The sequence below is a fragment of the Parastagonospora nodorum genome, assembly GCF_000146915.1.
Source record: "Parastagonospora nodorum SN15 chromosome Unknown scaffold_6, whole genome shotgun sequence".
NCBI classification, from domain to species: domain Eukaryota; kingdom Fungi; phylum Ascomycota; class Dothideomycetes; order Pleosporales; family Phaeosphaeriaceae; genus Parastagonospora; species Parastagonospora nodorum.
In genome coordinates, this window is record NW_001884554.1 from 1,420,177 (window position 1) to 1,436,151 (window position 15,975).

A 15,975-nucleotide genomic window follows, 5' to 3' on the forward strand; every position below is an offset into this window, starting at 1 on the left:
CTCCATCAGCTGGATGTATGACTGGGAGGCTGTCATCGATGGCACCCTAAGGTCGGACCTCGAATATGTTCCTCTCCTACACAGCAACCAGCAATGGTGCACCGAGGGCTGGGAACAGAACGTTGCCAACGCCCGCGCAAAGTACAACGTCCAAAATATCCTCAGCTTCAACGAGCCAGACCAGGTTGGGTAAGTCACGACGCCTTTCGAACATCTTGACGCCACATGTCTAATACATCAGTAGTGGTGGTGGCTCCGGCATGCCTGTCGACCAAGCAATTGCCGCACACAAGAAGTTCATTGACCAGCCTCTCCGGGGCAAAGGCCTGAAGATCGGTTCGCCCTCCGTCACCAACGCCGACGAGCCCAACACAGGGCATCAACTACCTCAAGCAATTTATGGCAGGCTGCAGCGACTGCCAGATCGACTTCGTCGTCGCCCACTACTATGCCTGGGACAAGGTCGATGACTTCAAGAACTACCTCACCAAGTTCCACAAGACCTTCAACAAGCCTGTCTGGGTAACTGAATTTGGTATTAACCCTGGTCAGGGTGATGTCAATGCGTTCCTGAAGGAGGTACTACCCTGGGATGGACCAGACTGAGTGGATCCACCGCTACGCATACCACATGGCTGCGCCGGATGTTGAGGGAAAGAGCTACCTTGTCAACGCTGCTGGCAACGCACTTACTTCTGCTGGTGTCACTTATGCCAACGCATAGGCACTGTCGTGTTTTCTAAACTCATTTCGTGTATATATTTCACTTGACTCGTGTATAAATCTAACACGAATATCTCTCGAATTTCTGAGTAGACTGCTTGATGCCCTCGAAGCGAACCTGCTCCTATCACTTCGTGCTGTCGCGATCACCGATGACAATGGCAGCAGTTCACAGCCAAGCGAGTACCATTCCAGCAACGCCAAGAAGTATCCATGGCCAACCAATCACCGCCTCTCGACCCGCACCACCGATAAACGGCGGCATAATGCTTGATGTATACAGTAGTCCAAGCCTGCTCATCGTACCCGCAACGGTAGAATTTCCAGGCGAGAGATCCACAGTCTGTGAAGCTCCAGGTGTACTCAATAAAGTAAGTGCAGTAAATTGCTGTGGTATCTGAACACGGATAGTGCCGAATTCGTCAACTGCACTAGGAACTGCGGTAATCGCGGCCGTCAAGGCTAAACTAGGGTGTAGTGAGCTGAGTGTGGTGGAGCCCGCTGGTAACTGCACAATTACAGTGCCGACCTGTCCCAAGAGACTAGGTGTAGCTGCCGTCAAAGTAGCTACATCCGTTCCCGAGTAGACAGACGTGATGGTTGTGAATTTGAGATCTACAGCAAGCGTCTGCGGAATCCGGACGATGACGGTGCCTGTTTGGCCTGGAAGATATGGGGTGGCAACGACAAATATACCGGTCGTTGTTCCGTCGTACATTTCTGTGATGGTGGTGAACGCGAACGGTTGCTGCGGCACCTGCACAATCACACTGGGCGTGAGAGGGATGATGACTGCAGACGCGCCAGGCACTACTGATACACCAGGCATAGACGGGCCTGTAGGAGAAGATAATGTAGGCGCAAGTAGAGTAATTGGCAGCACTCCCGGTGAGCTTCTTGGCAGTGGGGTTGGAACACTATACGGCCTCAATCAATACTAGTGTTCATATTGCAATTGAGTGCGGATACTTACTGCGTTAGTTTTGGCACAGCTGGAGATTCCTCTAGCAATGTACTTGGCGATGGGTTGTCGGGGAACGAAGGCGGCATGGGAAAAGCCAGCTCTGGAGAGGGAGATGTAGTGAGAAAATGTGGAGGTAGACCGCCTGGTACTGGATCACTAATAATAAATGGCAGACGTGACTTAATCGATATAGATGAATAGGTAGGGGCAGGAGACATTGGGGTTTGAAGTTGCTGTTGTGTTGATGGTTGTGCGGGCGATGCCAGCACCTGGTTTGGCTCTCCATGGAAAATGGAGGGCTGATTTGGTGCTGCAGTCACGAAAGTTGCATCTGAAATCTCCGGCGAAGGTATGGAAAGAGATGTGGGCGGTGAGGACGCGCCCGGACCCGGTCCCAGGGCAAGTGATGGGGTAAGCGTAACCTCTGATGACCGAAAAGAGAAACGAGGTGGCCTGGACAGAATCTTGGACGTTGGAAAGGATATGGCTTGCACCGATACGTCTAGGTTCGCTGATGTGCAACTAGAAATGCAAGTAAGCTGTTGGTTTACAGACTCCCGTAGAGCCAGATCGTGGTTTGACGCGGGAATGTCTTCAGAGGGTGTGTCCTTTGGACTATCGAGCGTGTACACTCCTACCAGATGTCAGTATTCTGTTTTTGTAAAAGCGGGTGTGATGTACCAGGAAGCGAAGCAGTAGCAAAGAACAGCAGGATTAGCTTGGTCGACAGCATACTTAGTCGGACTCTACACAGTCGCACGGAGCAAACAAGGCTGAGAAGAGAAACTGTGTATGGCGGATAAGCTCCATACCTGCGATAGTTCTTCTTATGACGCCTGGAAATAATAAGCTTACAGTGATCGTGTCCCGCTGTTCTGGCAACTTACTCTAGGCTAAAGGCAGAAGTTAATCAAGTCTGCCAGGATTTTGCCATCAAATCAATATCGGGGCCAAAGTCCTCCACGCTTTCACATCATGATTATGGGTGTCACGCATTCCGATCCCCTGATTGACCAGAATCGCACAGAAATAGGTACCTGCCTACAGATTATGTTCACCGGATCTTGGCAAGTGCAGAGCTTTATGGATGCAACAGAAGGCTGTGCTGGGCAGTGACTCAATCGACACCTGAATCTGTACCACGAACCGCAATATCGATGAAACTTTGACCCATTGCTACCTCTGAACCACCATAGGTAGTCACTAAGCTATACAAATCGTGTCAAACCATGAGTAGCATTAAGCCCCTTGCCTATCCACTCGTGGTAGAAAGTTCTGGTCGGTGGCTAGGGAACGATGGTGACTGGTCATCGTACGTTTTTTGGACATCAACACTGCACTTCAGCCTTGTGTCTGATACATTCTACAGATTCTACGTCCATGTTGGCACTCCGCCTCAGGTATTCCAGGTGCTACCATCTCTCAGCGCGCAAACTTTATATCTACCTCTGGACAAGGATTGTGGACGCTTCAACATAAGTGACTGCGGCGAACTCCGCGGCGTTGAAGTATGGGCGTCGAAGCTTAGTGATGGATTCCATCCACAAAACTCCACGACGTGGCACGAGCTAGGAGTCTACGGCATTGGCGTAGGTGAAGTCTTCAGACTCAATGGGAACGGTATCTTTGGAAACGACACGGCTGGTCTGGATACGAGTGGTGTGATCGATCCGGTCAATTTGGAGAACCATCCAATCATGGCATACACGACTTCGGACATGTGGATCGGGGTATTGGGTTTGTCGCCACACACAATGAACATTAGCGACACTGTGCGGCCCCGCTCATTTTTAAATCAGTTGAAGGAAAAAGGCCATATTCCCAGTCTATCGTTTGGATACCAAGCTGGCGCGTACCACCGTGAGTGTTAGACTATTATTGAAATAGAAGAGCACGTTGAATTAAGCTTGTAGGCTTCACACACGTTCCTGGATCGTTAGTACTTGGTGGCTATGACCGCTCTCGGATCTCTGGTCCTACTCTTCGTCTGTCAGCAGAATCCGACATCATCGTCGGTCTTCAGGGTATCACGTCGACTTTGCCAAATGGAACCACCAACAGTCTACTCGCTACTGGTATTATTGCAACAATCGACACCGCCGTTTCGGAACTTTGGCTTCCACCATCGGTTTGCGATGCTTTCGCGTTGGCACTTGGACTGACGTACTTCGAGGCAGCTGATCGGTACGTTTTGACTAACGCCGCACATTCAGCTTTGCTAGCGGCACCACCATCTTTCAATTTTACCATTGGTGTTTCAACCAGTGGCGGGGATATCATCATAATCGAAATACCGTATGCGGCTTTTGACTTGAAAGCGAAAGGTACCGACCGTCTATATTTAGTAATCACCCTGTATCGAGACACCACTGACATGCTGTAGTATGACACCTTGCATAATCCAATACTGAGACTGTGGAGCTAATATCCCGTCCACGCCTTTAGTACCCAATCTTCGCTGCCCCAACAGCTTACTTCCCCCTCCGACGCGCCGCAAACGAAACACAATACGCGCTTGGTAGGGTGTTCATGCAGGAGATCTACTTATCAGTAGACTCAGAGCGAGAAGAATTTAATATTAGTCAAGCGGTGTTCAAGTCGCCCATGCCAGAGTCGGACTTGGTAACGATTCTGCCGAAGATTGGTACAAGCGACCTCAAGCCTCCGCATCCTTATACCGGCGAAATACTACCGATAGGTGCAATCATTGGAATTGTAGTAGGGATCGTGATCCTGGCACTCTTTTTGATGAGCCTTGGTTGGTGGTTTTGGCGACGGAGGAGTGGTGCGAAAGGGTTGGTGACTAGTTTCTCGCCCGAGACACTAGATTCGGAAGGGAAGAAGGATCTCGAACTCGACAGCGAAGTCATTTCTGAAATGCATGCGCCGCACGGACAAAGCGAGATGTTTCTCGGTGGGATAGTGAGACAGGTCAACACGGAATTGGTAGAAGCAGGCGGCGGGCCACTGAGGTTTGAACTGTCGTCTGTAGTCGAAGTTCAACACAGCGCTGGGATAGGGCCAGGAAGAATGAGGTAGAAAAGCCAGGATTCGACATAAGACAGTGATCTGTTGAGATGTCCTCGATGACATGAAGCTATGTTAGACCGTAGGATATACTAGTGCGTGTCTCTCGCCTATGTCATTGCGTCAGCGCTGTAAAAGTTCGGATGCATTGCTCTCGTAGTATCAATACTGATCAAGGAATTAGCTCTGAAATCAATCAGAAAATATCTCATACACAGATATCATCAGGGCAGTACAGCATGAAAGGGTATGACAGGGTATATTCAATCCCAAATCTTGCGCATAACTTTTGCACGCGCCCGACGCCAATGCTTATATTACAATACTCTATCCCCTTATCCATCGAGCACGCCGCTCTCCTTCAAGCTGCGGAAGAGCTCCGGCTCCAAGAACTTGCTGATCGTGACGTCCTCCGCGAGACCCTTTCTCCTCCTAGTCTTGAGGACGAAGTCGCGTGCCAACTGCTGCGCTGTGGCAGGATCCAGGGGTCGCAGCTTGATTTCCTTGTCGAGCGGGTCACCTGGTACGATTGACCAGCGGTCGAAGACAAGTGAGAGGGACACTTGGCCTTGTGTGTGGATCCGGAGGTCGGTCTCGAAACCGAAGGAGTCGATGACGGGAATCAGACCTCGTACGTTGTACAATGGAGTACCTGCAATCGGGCCATCTTGTAGCACATGCCCTCTTCTCCGCGCAAGAACGGTGTATAGACTGCTTTTGGTGTCTGCGGGCCCGACCATGCTGCATGAGTATACAGGCTCCATCAGCCTTGGGCTGGCCATCAGGAAACTTGAGTAGCATGCCCTTCGACTCGTAGGAATAATCTGTCCACCTCCTCGGAAAATGGCTTCGGGTGCCAGTTCGACGTCTGTGATGCGGAATTTGGTATTGCGGATTGGCTCCTCGCAGAGCGGTCCTTCTCGAGTTGCCCAGCTGAAACCTTGACGAAGGGTGTCGCGAACCGTGCGGAGAGTCTTGGTGTCGACCTCAGAAGGAAGAGTATCATTCTGGAGAATATTAGGTCCCATCTCGTCCGGTCCAAATGCCCAGATATTGCGAGACGCAAGCAGATCGTAACCGTAGTTCTCCTCGAAGAATTTGCCCACCACGCGGACAGGGTCCTTGATGTTGACTTTTCCGGCTTCAATGTCTTCTGCGATACCTGGGTCGAGAGGCTCGGCGATCATGGTGAGCTTGTTCTTCTTGTTTGGTGTCATGGCGTAGCACTTGATGGCGGACATCTCGACCACAGTTTCCGAGAACCTGGTAACGGGGTCGGACACCTTGATCTCCATATCCGCGTACAATCGCCGCAGGTCGTGCAAGACACAATCCATGTACAGCTCTCCAGTGCCGAGTACCACGTGCTCTCCCGATTCCTCCACTTTGGTTGTGATGAGAGGGTAAGACTTGTTGATCTTACGTAGGCCGTCAAGCATCTTTGGTAGTTCCGAAGGGTTGATCGGTTCGACTGCGACCTTGAAGACCGATTCGAAGAAATGTCGGATAGGTCGGAAGATGTAAGCGTCTTCGTCGTCGGGGAGTTTTGAGGCGACAATCGTTGCAGTCTTGACGATGGAATTGTCAACACCTCCAAGCAAAACCCAGTTTCCTGCTGGAACACCGCTGACAGGTATGTTGTATCGAGACTCCGCGATCCAGGTGTCTGTCACCGTTGCTACAACCATATCTTCCTCGTCTTCCAAGGTGTAACCTTCGCCTAGCACACGTACTGATTGTGGGGACTTTGCGATACCGCTCATAACTCGACCGAGTGCAGTAAAGGACTTGGCGTCTGTCGCGTTGAACAGTTTTGTGACGTGCACGACCAATGGTCCATCCTGGTCGCACTTCTCCATCGCCTCTGCAGTCTTTGTATCCAGTGGTCCTGTGTAATGTCTTTGCAGTAAACGCTTGGCTCCCTCCGCAGGCGATGGAACGTGCTGTGTGATCATGTCAACAAAGCCCATCGAAGGACCGAAGTACTGTTGGCAAACGAGTCGCATCAGCTCTTTTGCGTCTGTCTTATATTCTGATGGCTTCAATCGAATGCCCAACGCGTCCAATGTGTCCTTCAGATCGGCTGAGCTTTCGCTCAATGTGTGCGAATAGAGTTTGTAGACGGGTTCGAGGATCCAGTGCACGAACGATCGTTGCGCACCTTCCTCCTGCCTCTTGCGACTAAACTTGCGGCTACCGGGATTGTAGTAGATGTCGCCCCACAAGCGCATGGCGAATTTCTCGATATCTAAGCCCTTCATCGGAACGCCGAAGCCAGGCAGCTTAGAAGGTCCTGGGTAGAAGTCGGAATACATTTTCGCGAAGGATTGGATCGTGAAGGACCACCGCATGCTCGAGCATGCAAAAGCAACGTTGCCTTTCTCAGGGCTAACACGCCTGCTTTCGCCTCTGCCTGGAATAGTGTCCTCAATCACAGTGTTGACCTGCACGATAACATGCTTGATCTTGAAGTACGCGTCGCTAGGCGGTAGCTTCACCTCACAAGATCAACCGGTCCATCTTGTTGACAACCAATGTCAGAGGCAGATCTTCCAAGACGGCGTGCTTTATGATTTGCTCGGTATTGACCTGCACGCCTTCAACCACATCCACTACCAGAACTACACCGTCCACCAGGCGCAAAGACGCCGCAACTTCATCCGCAAAGTTGACGTGGCCGGGTGTGTCCAAGATATTGAAGAGGTGCGATTTCGACTTTGTGTTTTGTAAGACCAAGCTCATGGGCGCGGCCTTGATCGATAGGCCCCGTTCGCGCTCGAGTACGTGTACGTCCGTGTATCGCAGCTGCTCCTCCCGCTTCTTTCCCTTCTTGTAGTCCAGTCGATCCTGGATGTCGTGGGTCTCCATAACCAACATGTCCATGAATGCCGTCTTTCCGTGGTGCAAGTGACCAGCAATCGCGATGTTTCGTATTTGGTTAGGAAAGTTCATCAAGTCGGTCAAAAGCTCCCTCGAGTGATATACAGGCGGTAGATCCGTCTCCTGCGCGATGAATTTCTTTTGCACCACAGGCGCAATAATGGGTTGCGCCAGCGACTGTGTGTCCTCCTCTTGTACCAAAATTTCGACATCGGGGCCGTATACGTCGGACGCGGAAGGGTAATATTGCTTGTCTTCGTGCAGTACGACGGCGTTTGATGGCCCGTCATCGATTTCCATAAGCTGTTGGTCGTTTACCTCGGCCTCTTCTTGCTCCTCATCGTCAAGGACATAGGCGTCCGCTGCCTCGCCATTAGTCTGATCATCTTCATCAGACTCGGCCTCGCCAATAAAGTTTCCGAATCTGTGCAAGTCAGTCGCGTATATCTCAGCGTCACGGTTGTACGACTTACTCGTCGTAAAGGTCGTCCATGGTGGCAGTACGCGTAATTGCAGCAATTCACGACGCGATCGCAAAGAGCTTGAGTTATGGGCGCTAGTGCTGGGAAAAAGATGGAGCTAACGGCGAAATGCTTTGCCGCGCCGCGGCGGCCCGAGCTCGAGTAACAATGTTTAGCGTGCTACAGCCACGCCATGAACAACTTGGCGACAATCCCATCTCACGTGACAATTCCAGACGAACTCAGTGATTTGTATGTATGTGAACATTCACGGCATTGATGATACCACTGCAAGGTCGCACGTCGCAAGCATTCCCGACAGAGCCGTAACGATGTGATGTGATAGCGTGTCACCAATGACATCCCTGTCATGCAGGGCAAGCGCCCTCCGATTCATGCTCCGACTGGCTAAAGAACTAACAATCGGAAAACATTGTCGGTCCCTGTTAAGTGCGAAGGGTTTCTGTTTGTCTCTTTGCTTTTCACACTCAATCCAAGACACCCAACATGTCGTCTCTTCCTCCCGTCTACATTGTCTCAGCTGCCCGCACGCCTACGGGCATGTTCTTGGGGTATGTTTTCAGGATCACCAGAGGAGGGGCAAGTCGCGGTGAACTAACAACCACAACAGCTCCCTCTCGAGCTTGAGTGCTATTCAGCTGGGTTCCCACGCCATCAAGGGTAAGATCACCTTTCTCCTAGTCACTTAGCTTCTTCTGAGCTAACCTTTTACACAGCTGCTGTCGAGCGCGCTGGTCTCAAGCCTGAGGATGTCGAGGAAGTCTTTGTTGGCAATGTCCTCTCTGCAGGGTACGGATGCCCCTCCATGACTGTTCCCATCCTATGCTGACTGGCATCACAGCCTCGGCCAAAACCCTGCCCGCCAGTGTGCAATTGGTGCCGGCCTCCCCGAGTCTACCGTCTCCACCACCATCAACAAGGTGTGCGCCTCTTCGATCAAGTCGCTGATCCTTGGTGCGCAAACCATTATTACCGGAAATGCCGACATCGTCGTCGCCGCCGGTACCGAGAGCATGTCGAACACCCCTCACTATCTCCCCAACCTAAGGACCGGCGCTAAGTTCGGAGACCAGCCGCTAGTCGATGGTGTGCTGAAGGACGGTCTTACCGACGCATACAAGAAGGAGCATATGGGTCTTCAGGGCGAGGAGTGCGCCGACGACCACGGCTTCAACCGCGAGCAGCAGGACGAGTACTGCATCCGTTCATACAAGAAGGCAATCGCTGCCACTGAGGCTGGCTGGTTCACCTCGGAAATTGCACCCATTGAGGTTCCCCAGGGACGCGGCAAGCCCTCCATCACTGTTGACAAGGATGACGAGCCAAAGAACGTGAGTACACAGCTCTTTCCATGACTTTCTATCATTGTGAGTTTGTTGACTGATCAGCCATAGTTCAACGAGGCCAAGACCCGCACCGTGCGCTCTGCTTTCAAGACGAACGGAACCGTCCACCACCCGCCAACGCCTTCGCCGCTTGTCCGATGGTGCTGCTGCCATTCGTACTCGCCTCCGAGGGCTGCACGTCAAGGCGCACAACCATAAAGCCCCATTGGGCAAGATTCTTGAGTTGGGGTGATGCTGAAGCAGAACCCATCCAAAGGTTCACCACCGCACCCAGCCCTTGCTATGCCCCAAGGCTCTCAAGCACGCCCAAGGTCGAGCTGTCCGCTGTCGATGCTTTCGAGATCAACGAGGCTTTCAGCGTTGTCGCCCTTGCCAACATGAAGATCCTCAAACATCAGTGAGGACAAGGTCAACCTCCACGGTGGTGCCGTTGCGCTCGGTCACGCGCTTGGTGCTTCCGGCGCCAGGATCACCACTACTCTTCTCGGCGTGCTGAAGGAGAAGAAGGGCAAGATCGGATGCGCTGGAATCTGCAACGGAGGTGGAGGTGCTTCTGCTATTGTCATTGAGTCGTTGCAGTAAACAAAATCTCGATGAGACTAAAACACCACGATAGTACTTGAACAAATAATATAATGATACCAAGATCCTGAGATGCTGATCCCGCTGTCCTGACTTCTATTGGCCAACAAGAATATTTTGTCAAGATCAGGTCGGAGTGAGATCGTCGCGTTCCGAAAGACTCGGGACGACTGGCAGGGATGCGCGCTTCAACCCCTGCACGCAACCCCACCATGCGTCAAGCTGCCCCCTCCAATTCTCGCGTGCCAGACGTCTACAACGCCGCCAAACCTGAGCAGCTACCTCAACTCTCTTGCCGTTGATCTACTCGCAAATCACACCGAACAAAATGTCTGCGGATACGGCGCCTGCGAAAGTCTTGTACTGCGGAGGTATAGACTGACTTCCACTCTAAGATTGTGCAGCACCAGCTGACCCTCTCCAGTATGCAGTCTACCACCAGAAGTAGGTATGGCACCGCGACGCGTCACGGCCCTCTCGACCACTAATGAAGTTGCTGTAGTACTGCGAGTTCGGCGGCACAACAAAGAAGTGCGAGGAATGGCTTGAAGAGAACCACGACGACATGCACAGCAAGCTGTACTCCAAAGGTATGACCACTGCGCGCACCACTTCTGCAGTCACTCTGAACCACAGAGTCTATAACCACGTGGTATATAGCCATATACTAATCTACTCCCAGAAACCATAGAACAAAACCTCTCCGCCCTCTCCCTCGATGCCCAAAAACGCGCCGAGAAAGACTCCCAAAAGAAAGCTGCAAAAGCCGCCTCTGCCGAAGCCCGACGCGCTGAAGAGCTCGCCTCCTCCAAGATCCTGATTAAGCGCATCGAGCGCAACAAGCGCAAATACGTCACCGCCGTCCAAGGTCTGGAAGCTTTCGGCCTGGACATCAAGAAGGTCGCCAAGGACTTTGGCAAGAAATTCGCGACGGGCTCGAGCGTGACTAAGATACCTGGTGGCGGAGAGGAGATTACGGTCCAGGGCGATTTGAGCGAGGATATCTTGGAGTTTCTGGTGGATAAGTATGAGGAGGTGCCCGAGGACAATGTCGAGTTGATCGAAGATAAAAAGAAGAAGAAGACGGAGGGAGTTTGAGTGTGGATTGAGAGGCGAGATATGTGAATCAGTGGATCTTCAGATGAAGGTAGACAAGGTCGTGTGGCGGATGAGTCCACGCAAGATGATAGGCGCACGTGAGGTGCGCGAGGATAGCTCGACATCATACCTGATCACAGGTCGGAACAAGCTACCGTAGAGAATTACAGCCCAACGGTGAACATCCAGTCGAAGTGCTTGTCCTATCCAGACCTGGTACATTTCATATGCACATCTCTCCAATCTAAGGCTGTACACTGCTTTTGCCGTCCCGAGTAGGCTCATTGCTGGCTAACTCTGAACAGCGCAATGTGCTCATCTCCTCTATGCGCCAGTAGAATTGCATCATGCTAGCACCGCGGCATGTCTACACGCTAAATTCCCAAGTTGCTGGAACGGTCGTTTGAATAATCCAGCAAGACGACGACATTCTCCTAGGAGACAAAGTCATAGTGTTAGGTGAAGCAGCGAACAACTCTAGGACTCTGTGAAAGTTTCCTACAATACAGAGTCTCTGCTACATCGACTGTCATGGCACCCTTGCGAGTGAGCGCTTTGGAAGCGATGTCACTGCTCTTCTCGCGGCTTTTAACAACTTGCAGTGTGTCCACAACCACGCAAGGGTTATGATACGACGCCCATATCTTTACACCAACTATAGTAAGTGCAATACTCAGACTTTTCGTTCGTTCATCTCATCGCAAATCAATTCACGCATCTCTGCTATCTTGCACCTGCTGAGTTGCTTTATGTAGTAATTTTACTCTTAGAGAGCGTACAGACAAAAATCTCCTACATGGCCTGATCAAAGTCCGGTGTAACTATCATAAAGCTACCATCAATCTTCATGTCAAGGCATGGGCGCACCGGACTTGCGGTGGATGGATTTATGGTAATGGCAAACTGCATCCGCAAACGTATTGGGGGCTTACTAAGAAGCACTAGTTATGATTCTTTTGCGCAAAGACCGGACTTGCTTGTTTGAGTTGCGTTATGATGGTTTCGGGGAGCAGCGGTTGATTGCACGGGTTGGGTAATCGCAGGACAAGGATGAGACCATCAGTGTTGGCGTTGATGTCGGTGTCGAGGACCGGGTCTGTAAGTTGTGTTAGCGAAGATCAAGAAGTAGTGTATTTCGTATCGAAATGCCATGTGCAGAAATAACATCGGTTGGATTCCGGGCGCTACCTAGGTACCTAGTTTAGGCTGCATCGCGACTTCATACCGCGAGGCCACTAGCTGCGGCGCGATCATTCGTGTATGCTTGCGCGCATTGGAAAATTCCGTAGATCAGCCCATACAGCTTAAATGCCTTTGTCGCGTTTCGCAATGTAGTAGAAAGACTTTGAACCTAGCTATCCAACATGGTTCACGACACGACAAATCTTGTCTGGTACCGCTTGCAATCTGAAAAACAACTAATGACCATAGAGCTCGAATAACAACATACCTTTGATGGTGACTCTGTGCTGTGGGGTATAGAAAAATAGCTCTTCCTTTGTGTCCCGCAGTTCCTGCACAGCCTTGCCGTATGCATATCTAACATGGGTCGATACGAAGTCTTGTGCTCAATCAACGATCTCCACAGCCACTACCACACGTACAAAACAGTATGGAATTTTTCTTCTTAGCGAGGAGTCCTCTGGCGACCCCAGTAGCCGGTATGGCGTAGATATCGTGGCCATACATGGCCTGAATGGAGACGCCTATGCAACATGGGAGCATGAGAATGGGAATCTGTGGCTTCGAGACATTCTTCCAAAAGTCCTTCCAGGTTCGCGCATATACACCTACAGCTATCAGTCTGAAGTGGTCTTTAGTGATTCAAAGGCGAATTACGAGCAGGTTCAATGAGAGAGGACCTTCTGTTTACCTTAGGGCTCGATGCCCAAGCACAGAATGAACTCGCCGAATCTTCACGGAACCGCATGGAGAACCTGGAAGTCGTTAGCTTTTATGAGACGCAAACCATGCAGGGATTTTCCGACCTGGTAAGGCAAAGTCTGCCGTGTATGATTTGAAACAGGTCTAGCTTACTTCTCATGTTAGGATTGTTGAAAGGAAGCTCCGGCGATTATGCAGATACCCGGCGAGGATGATCATAGCACTTCATGCAAATCATAGAAGTATGTGGCCGCTTTGAAGGGCCAAAGGATGGCAGCTGCAGTCTGGCATTAGACGCAATCGAAGATGTTGTCAAAAGCATTCTATCCAGCAAGCAGTTGGCTACGAGAGTCAATCGTGTATTGTCCATCGAATGTATGTTGCAACAACAATCTACGAGAGAACAAGCAGCTAAGCAAATTTTAGCCTTCACCGAGACTGAACGATCTTGCATGATCCGTGCTGGACTCGATCTACCTTGTGGACTACAAAGCGCAATTACCGAAGCCAGTACAGGGGACTTGCAGCTGGGTTCTCAACAACCCTGCCTTTCTGGCATGGAAGAACACCACCGAATCAGACTTGCTCTGGGTCACAGGTGAACCTGGTAGCGGCAAGACTATGATCTCTGTGTATCTTACAGATTACCTGGAACTCGATAGTACTACCCTTGTCAAGCCTCAGGTTTTTTTCTTCTTCTGTGACGACAAGATCCAACTGCAGAGAGATCCAAAGTCCATACTTCGAGGTATCATCTGGCAGATTGTACGGCTACATCGAGACCTCATCAAGTATGTAAAGCACCGCTTCGATCAGGAAGGACCAAGTCTAGCATCTTCATTCTCGGCGCTGTGGGAACTCTTCCTCAAGGTTGTTTCGGAATCGACATCTGGATCTGTCAGAATCATAGTGGACGCTCTTGACGAGTGCGAAACTGGGAGCCGCAACAGATTGCTGGAGGCTATCAAGAGGCTCTTGGATGAACACAGAGCAAGCAAACTACGAAATAATTGTGGGGCCTTTCATCCGTATCAAGGATGCCGATCAAATCTCGGATGACTATGCGAAAGTCTCGCTGATACACCAGTCTGCCAAGGAGTATTTGACAGATTTTTCCATCCGTTCTCTTGACGAGACTGTGCAAAGTCTCGCGGTTCCTGAGATAGATGCAGCACTGAGTATGGCCCAATCATGTATGCAATATCTCCTTCTACAGGATTTCAATTCCGATATCTTTACGCCAGAAAGCAGACCAGGATCTTCAGAGCCGGGAACGACCAGTGCCGAAGCATCCTTGCTCACTGATACTGACACCAAGGGTGCTATCCAACTTTTCGGTCCAGAGGACGATTTTGGCCTCTGTGATTCCTTCAAAGAAACGAAGGATATAGAGGAGGAGCAGATAACTTCTATTGCCCAGAAACATGCGCTTTTTGATTATGCTGCAACGCACTGGGCAGAGCACTATGCTATGTGCGAAAGTGTCGCACCAAAGGCTACCCTTGACGCTGCCCGGCAACTGACGAGCCGTAGTTGCGTCATGAATAATTGGTTCAGGTACTACTGGGCCAAACACAATTTCGAATACTCTTTTCCAGACGAGTTCCAGCCCATTGAAATCGCCGCATTCTTCAATTTGACCGCCCTTCTGACCGAACATTTGCAACATGAGTGTCATGGCGAAGGTACAATGGCTCGTGCTTTGTTCTGGGCTGCTAGAATGTCATCAGTGGGGTCAATAAAACTCCTTATTCGGCACGGCGCGGACCCCAACAGTGCGGCCATCGATCAGCAGACACCCTTAACCGTATCCGCCCAATACGGTCATCTCGAGGTCGTAAATATGCTTCTGAACGATCTAAACACGACAGTTACGTTGGGAGGCAAGTCTGGGAAGGACAGCACTGTCATTTGCAGCGGGCAACGGACACGTGGACGTGGTCGAATCGTTGTTGAACCATGGAGCATATGAGCCTGACGATCAGGATTACACAAGCTGGACACCATTCTTCTGGGCCGTCCAGGGAGACCACGCAGATATTGTTCGTTTGTTTCTGAAGCTGAAGGACTCGCCTCTCGACATCAATCAAGTCGACAAATCTGGATGCTCGGCCTTGTCGTGGGCAGCAGGCGAAGGCAGCCGAAAGGCTATGAACGTGATAATTCGAGAGTCTGTTTCTGTTCTTGACGTGAATTTGAAGAATAAAGAGGGCCGCTCTCCACTACTTTGGGCTGTGGTAAATAAGCAAAGAGAAGCGGCCAATGATCTGCTGCGCATCCAGCATGTCGACAAAGCAACCAAAGACAACAACCTACAAAATACGATCTCATGGGCATCTCAGACTGGCGATACAAAAGTTCTGGACCTTCTCATCCAGAACAAGTGTGGTGGAGAGGACGACGTGGACATTGACGGCTGGACGCCACTGCTATGGGCGCTATTTAACCAATCGCCTGGTATAATCGAAGCCATACTTCAGACATAAACACGTAAAGATCGACCGTCAAGATCGCACAGGCCGCACGGCATTGATATGGGCAGCAAGCTATGGCTACCTTCACGTGGTGAAGCTACTTGTGACGTGGAAGGCGGATTTGCATGTGAAAGATGAGGGTGGACTCACAGCCGCAGATTTTGCGAGGCTAGGAGGATACACTGAGATCTACGAGTTTTTGGAGAAGATTGGCAGCCAAGCGGGTAGTAAGGCAGAGTCGCAAAGTGAAGCACCAGGGTCTGGTAAAGGCCATGTGTAAGCCTTGGATACATGTGAGGTAAGAGCAGCTTTTCGGTTTGTCGATACGTTTGCATTTAGTTTATGTAGCTTATGCAATTAATGAACTTAACAACTGACAAGAAGAGCGATCTGATTCCTAGCTCCAACTTCGCGAAAATGACAAGCAAATCACGATTCCACACGTAATCTTATTCACTGGATCGTATCTTACACTGCAGTCTCCTGATGATCGGCATCAGCTACATTACGTTTTC

General features: G+C 50.7%; 9 protein-coding genes across 9 annotated transcripts; 6 read left to right on the plus strand and 3 right to left on the minus strand.

Moving 5' to 3' along the window:
• Positions 1-13: 13 nt before the first annotated feature.
• Positions 14-802, plus strand: SNOG_04743 (hypothetical protein; the record flags this gene model as incomplete). The annotated part of the gene is made up of 2 exons (XM_001795103.1): positions 14-189; positions 245-802. The coding sequence occupies 2 exons, from the start codon at positions 14-16 to the stop codon at positions 468-470; spliced, it is 402 nt and encodes a 133-aa protein (XP_001795155.1). The 3' UTR covers positions 471-802.
• A 90-nt stretch (positions 803-892) lies between these two features.
• Positions 893-2,420, minus strand: SNOG_04744 (hypothetical protein; the record flags this gene model as incomplete). The annotated part of the gene is made up of 3 exons (XM_001795104.1): positions 893-1,640; positions 1,697-2,321; positions 2,369-2,420. 3 exons carry the CDS (start codon positions 2,418-2,420, stop codon positions 893-895), a joined length of 1,425 nt encoding a protein of 474 aa, XP_001795156.1.
• Positions 2,421-2,916: 496 nt separating this feature from the next.
• On the plus strand, positions 2,917-4,726 carry SNOG_04745 (hypothetical protein; the record flags this gene model as incomplete). Its single annotated transcript, XM_001795105.1, has 4 exons — positions 2,917-2,999; positions 3,057-3,547; positions 3,601-4,011; positions 4,158-4,726. 4 exons carry the CDS (start codon positions 2,917-2,919, stop codon positions 4,724-4,726), a joined length of 1,554 nt encoding a protein of 517 aa, XP_001795157.1.
• A 226-nt stretch (positions 4,727-4,952) lies between these two features.
• On the minus strand, positions 4,953-8,087 carry SNOG_04746 (hypothetical protein; the record flags this gene model as incomplete). The annotated part of the gene is made up of 3 exons (XM_001795106.1): positions 4,953-7,195; positions 7,218-8,018; positions 8,068-8,087. 3 exons carry the CDS (start codon positions 8,085-8,087, stop codon positions 5,050-5,052), a joined length of 2,967 nt encoding a protein of 988 aa, XP_001795158.1. The 3' UTR covers positions 4,953-5,049.
• A 448-nt stretch (positions 8,088-8,535) lies between these two features.
• SNOG_04747 (hypothetical protein) lies at positions 8,536-10,069 on the plus strand. The gene is made up of 5 exons (XM_001795107.1): positions 8,536-8,627; positions 8,687-8,736; positions 8,793-8,865; positions 8,918-9,407; positions 9,471-10,069. Exons 1-5 carry the CDS (start codon positions 8,563-8,565, stop codon positions 9,618-9,620), a joined length of 828 nt encoding a protein of 275 aa, XP_001795159.1. The 5' UTR covers positions 8,536-8,562; the 3' UTR covers positions 9,621-10,069.
• A 500-nt stretch (positions 10,070-10,569) lies between these two features.
• On the plus strand, positions 10,570-11,293 carry SNOG_04748 (hypothetical protein; the record flags this gene model as incomplete). The annotated part of the gene is made up of 2 exons (XM_001795108.1): positions 10,570-10,594; positions 10,687-11,293. The coding sequence occupies 2 exons, from the start codon at positions 10,570-10,572 to the stop codon at positions 11,100-11,102; spliced, it is 441 nt and encodes a 146-aa protein (XP_001795160.1). The 3' UTR covers positions 11,103-11,293.
• Positions 11,294-12,043: 750 nt separating this feature from the next.
• SNOG_04749 (hypothetical protein) lies at positions 12,044-12,314 on the minus strand (the record flags this gene model as incomplete). Its single annotated transcript, XM_001795109.1, has 2 exons — positions 12,044-12,198; positions 12,299-12,314. 2 exons carry the CDS (start codon positions 12,312-12,314, stop codon positions 12,044-12,046), a joined length of 171 nt encoding a protein of 56 aa, XP_001795161.1.
• A 332-nt stretch (positions 12,315-12,646) lies between these two features.
• SNOG_04750 (hypothetical protein) lies at positions 12,647-12,956 on the plus strand (the record flags this gene model as incomplete). Its single annotated transcript, XM_001795110.1, has 2 exons — positions 12,647-12,661; positions 12,714-12,956. 2 exons carry the CDS (start codon positions 12,647-12,649, stop codon positions 12,954-12,956), a joined length of 258 nt encoding a protein of 85 aa, XP_001795162.1.
• Positions 12,957-14,457: 1,501 nt separating this feature from the next.
• Positions 14,458-15,740, plus strand: SNOG_04751 (hypothetical protein; the record flags this gene model as incomplete). Its single annotated transcript, XM_001795111.1, has 3 exons — positions 14,458-14,715; positions 14,858-15,443; positions 15,505-15,740. The coding sequence occupies 3 exons, from the start codon at positions 14,458-14,460 to the stop codon at positions 15,738-15,740; spliced, it is 1,080 nt and encodes a 359-aa protein (XP_001795163.1).
• Between the last annotated feature and the right edge of the window lie 235 nt (positions 15,741-15,975).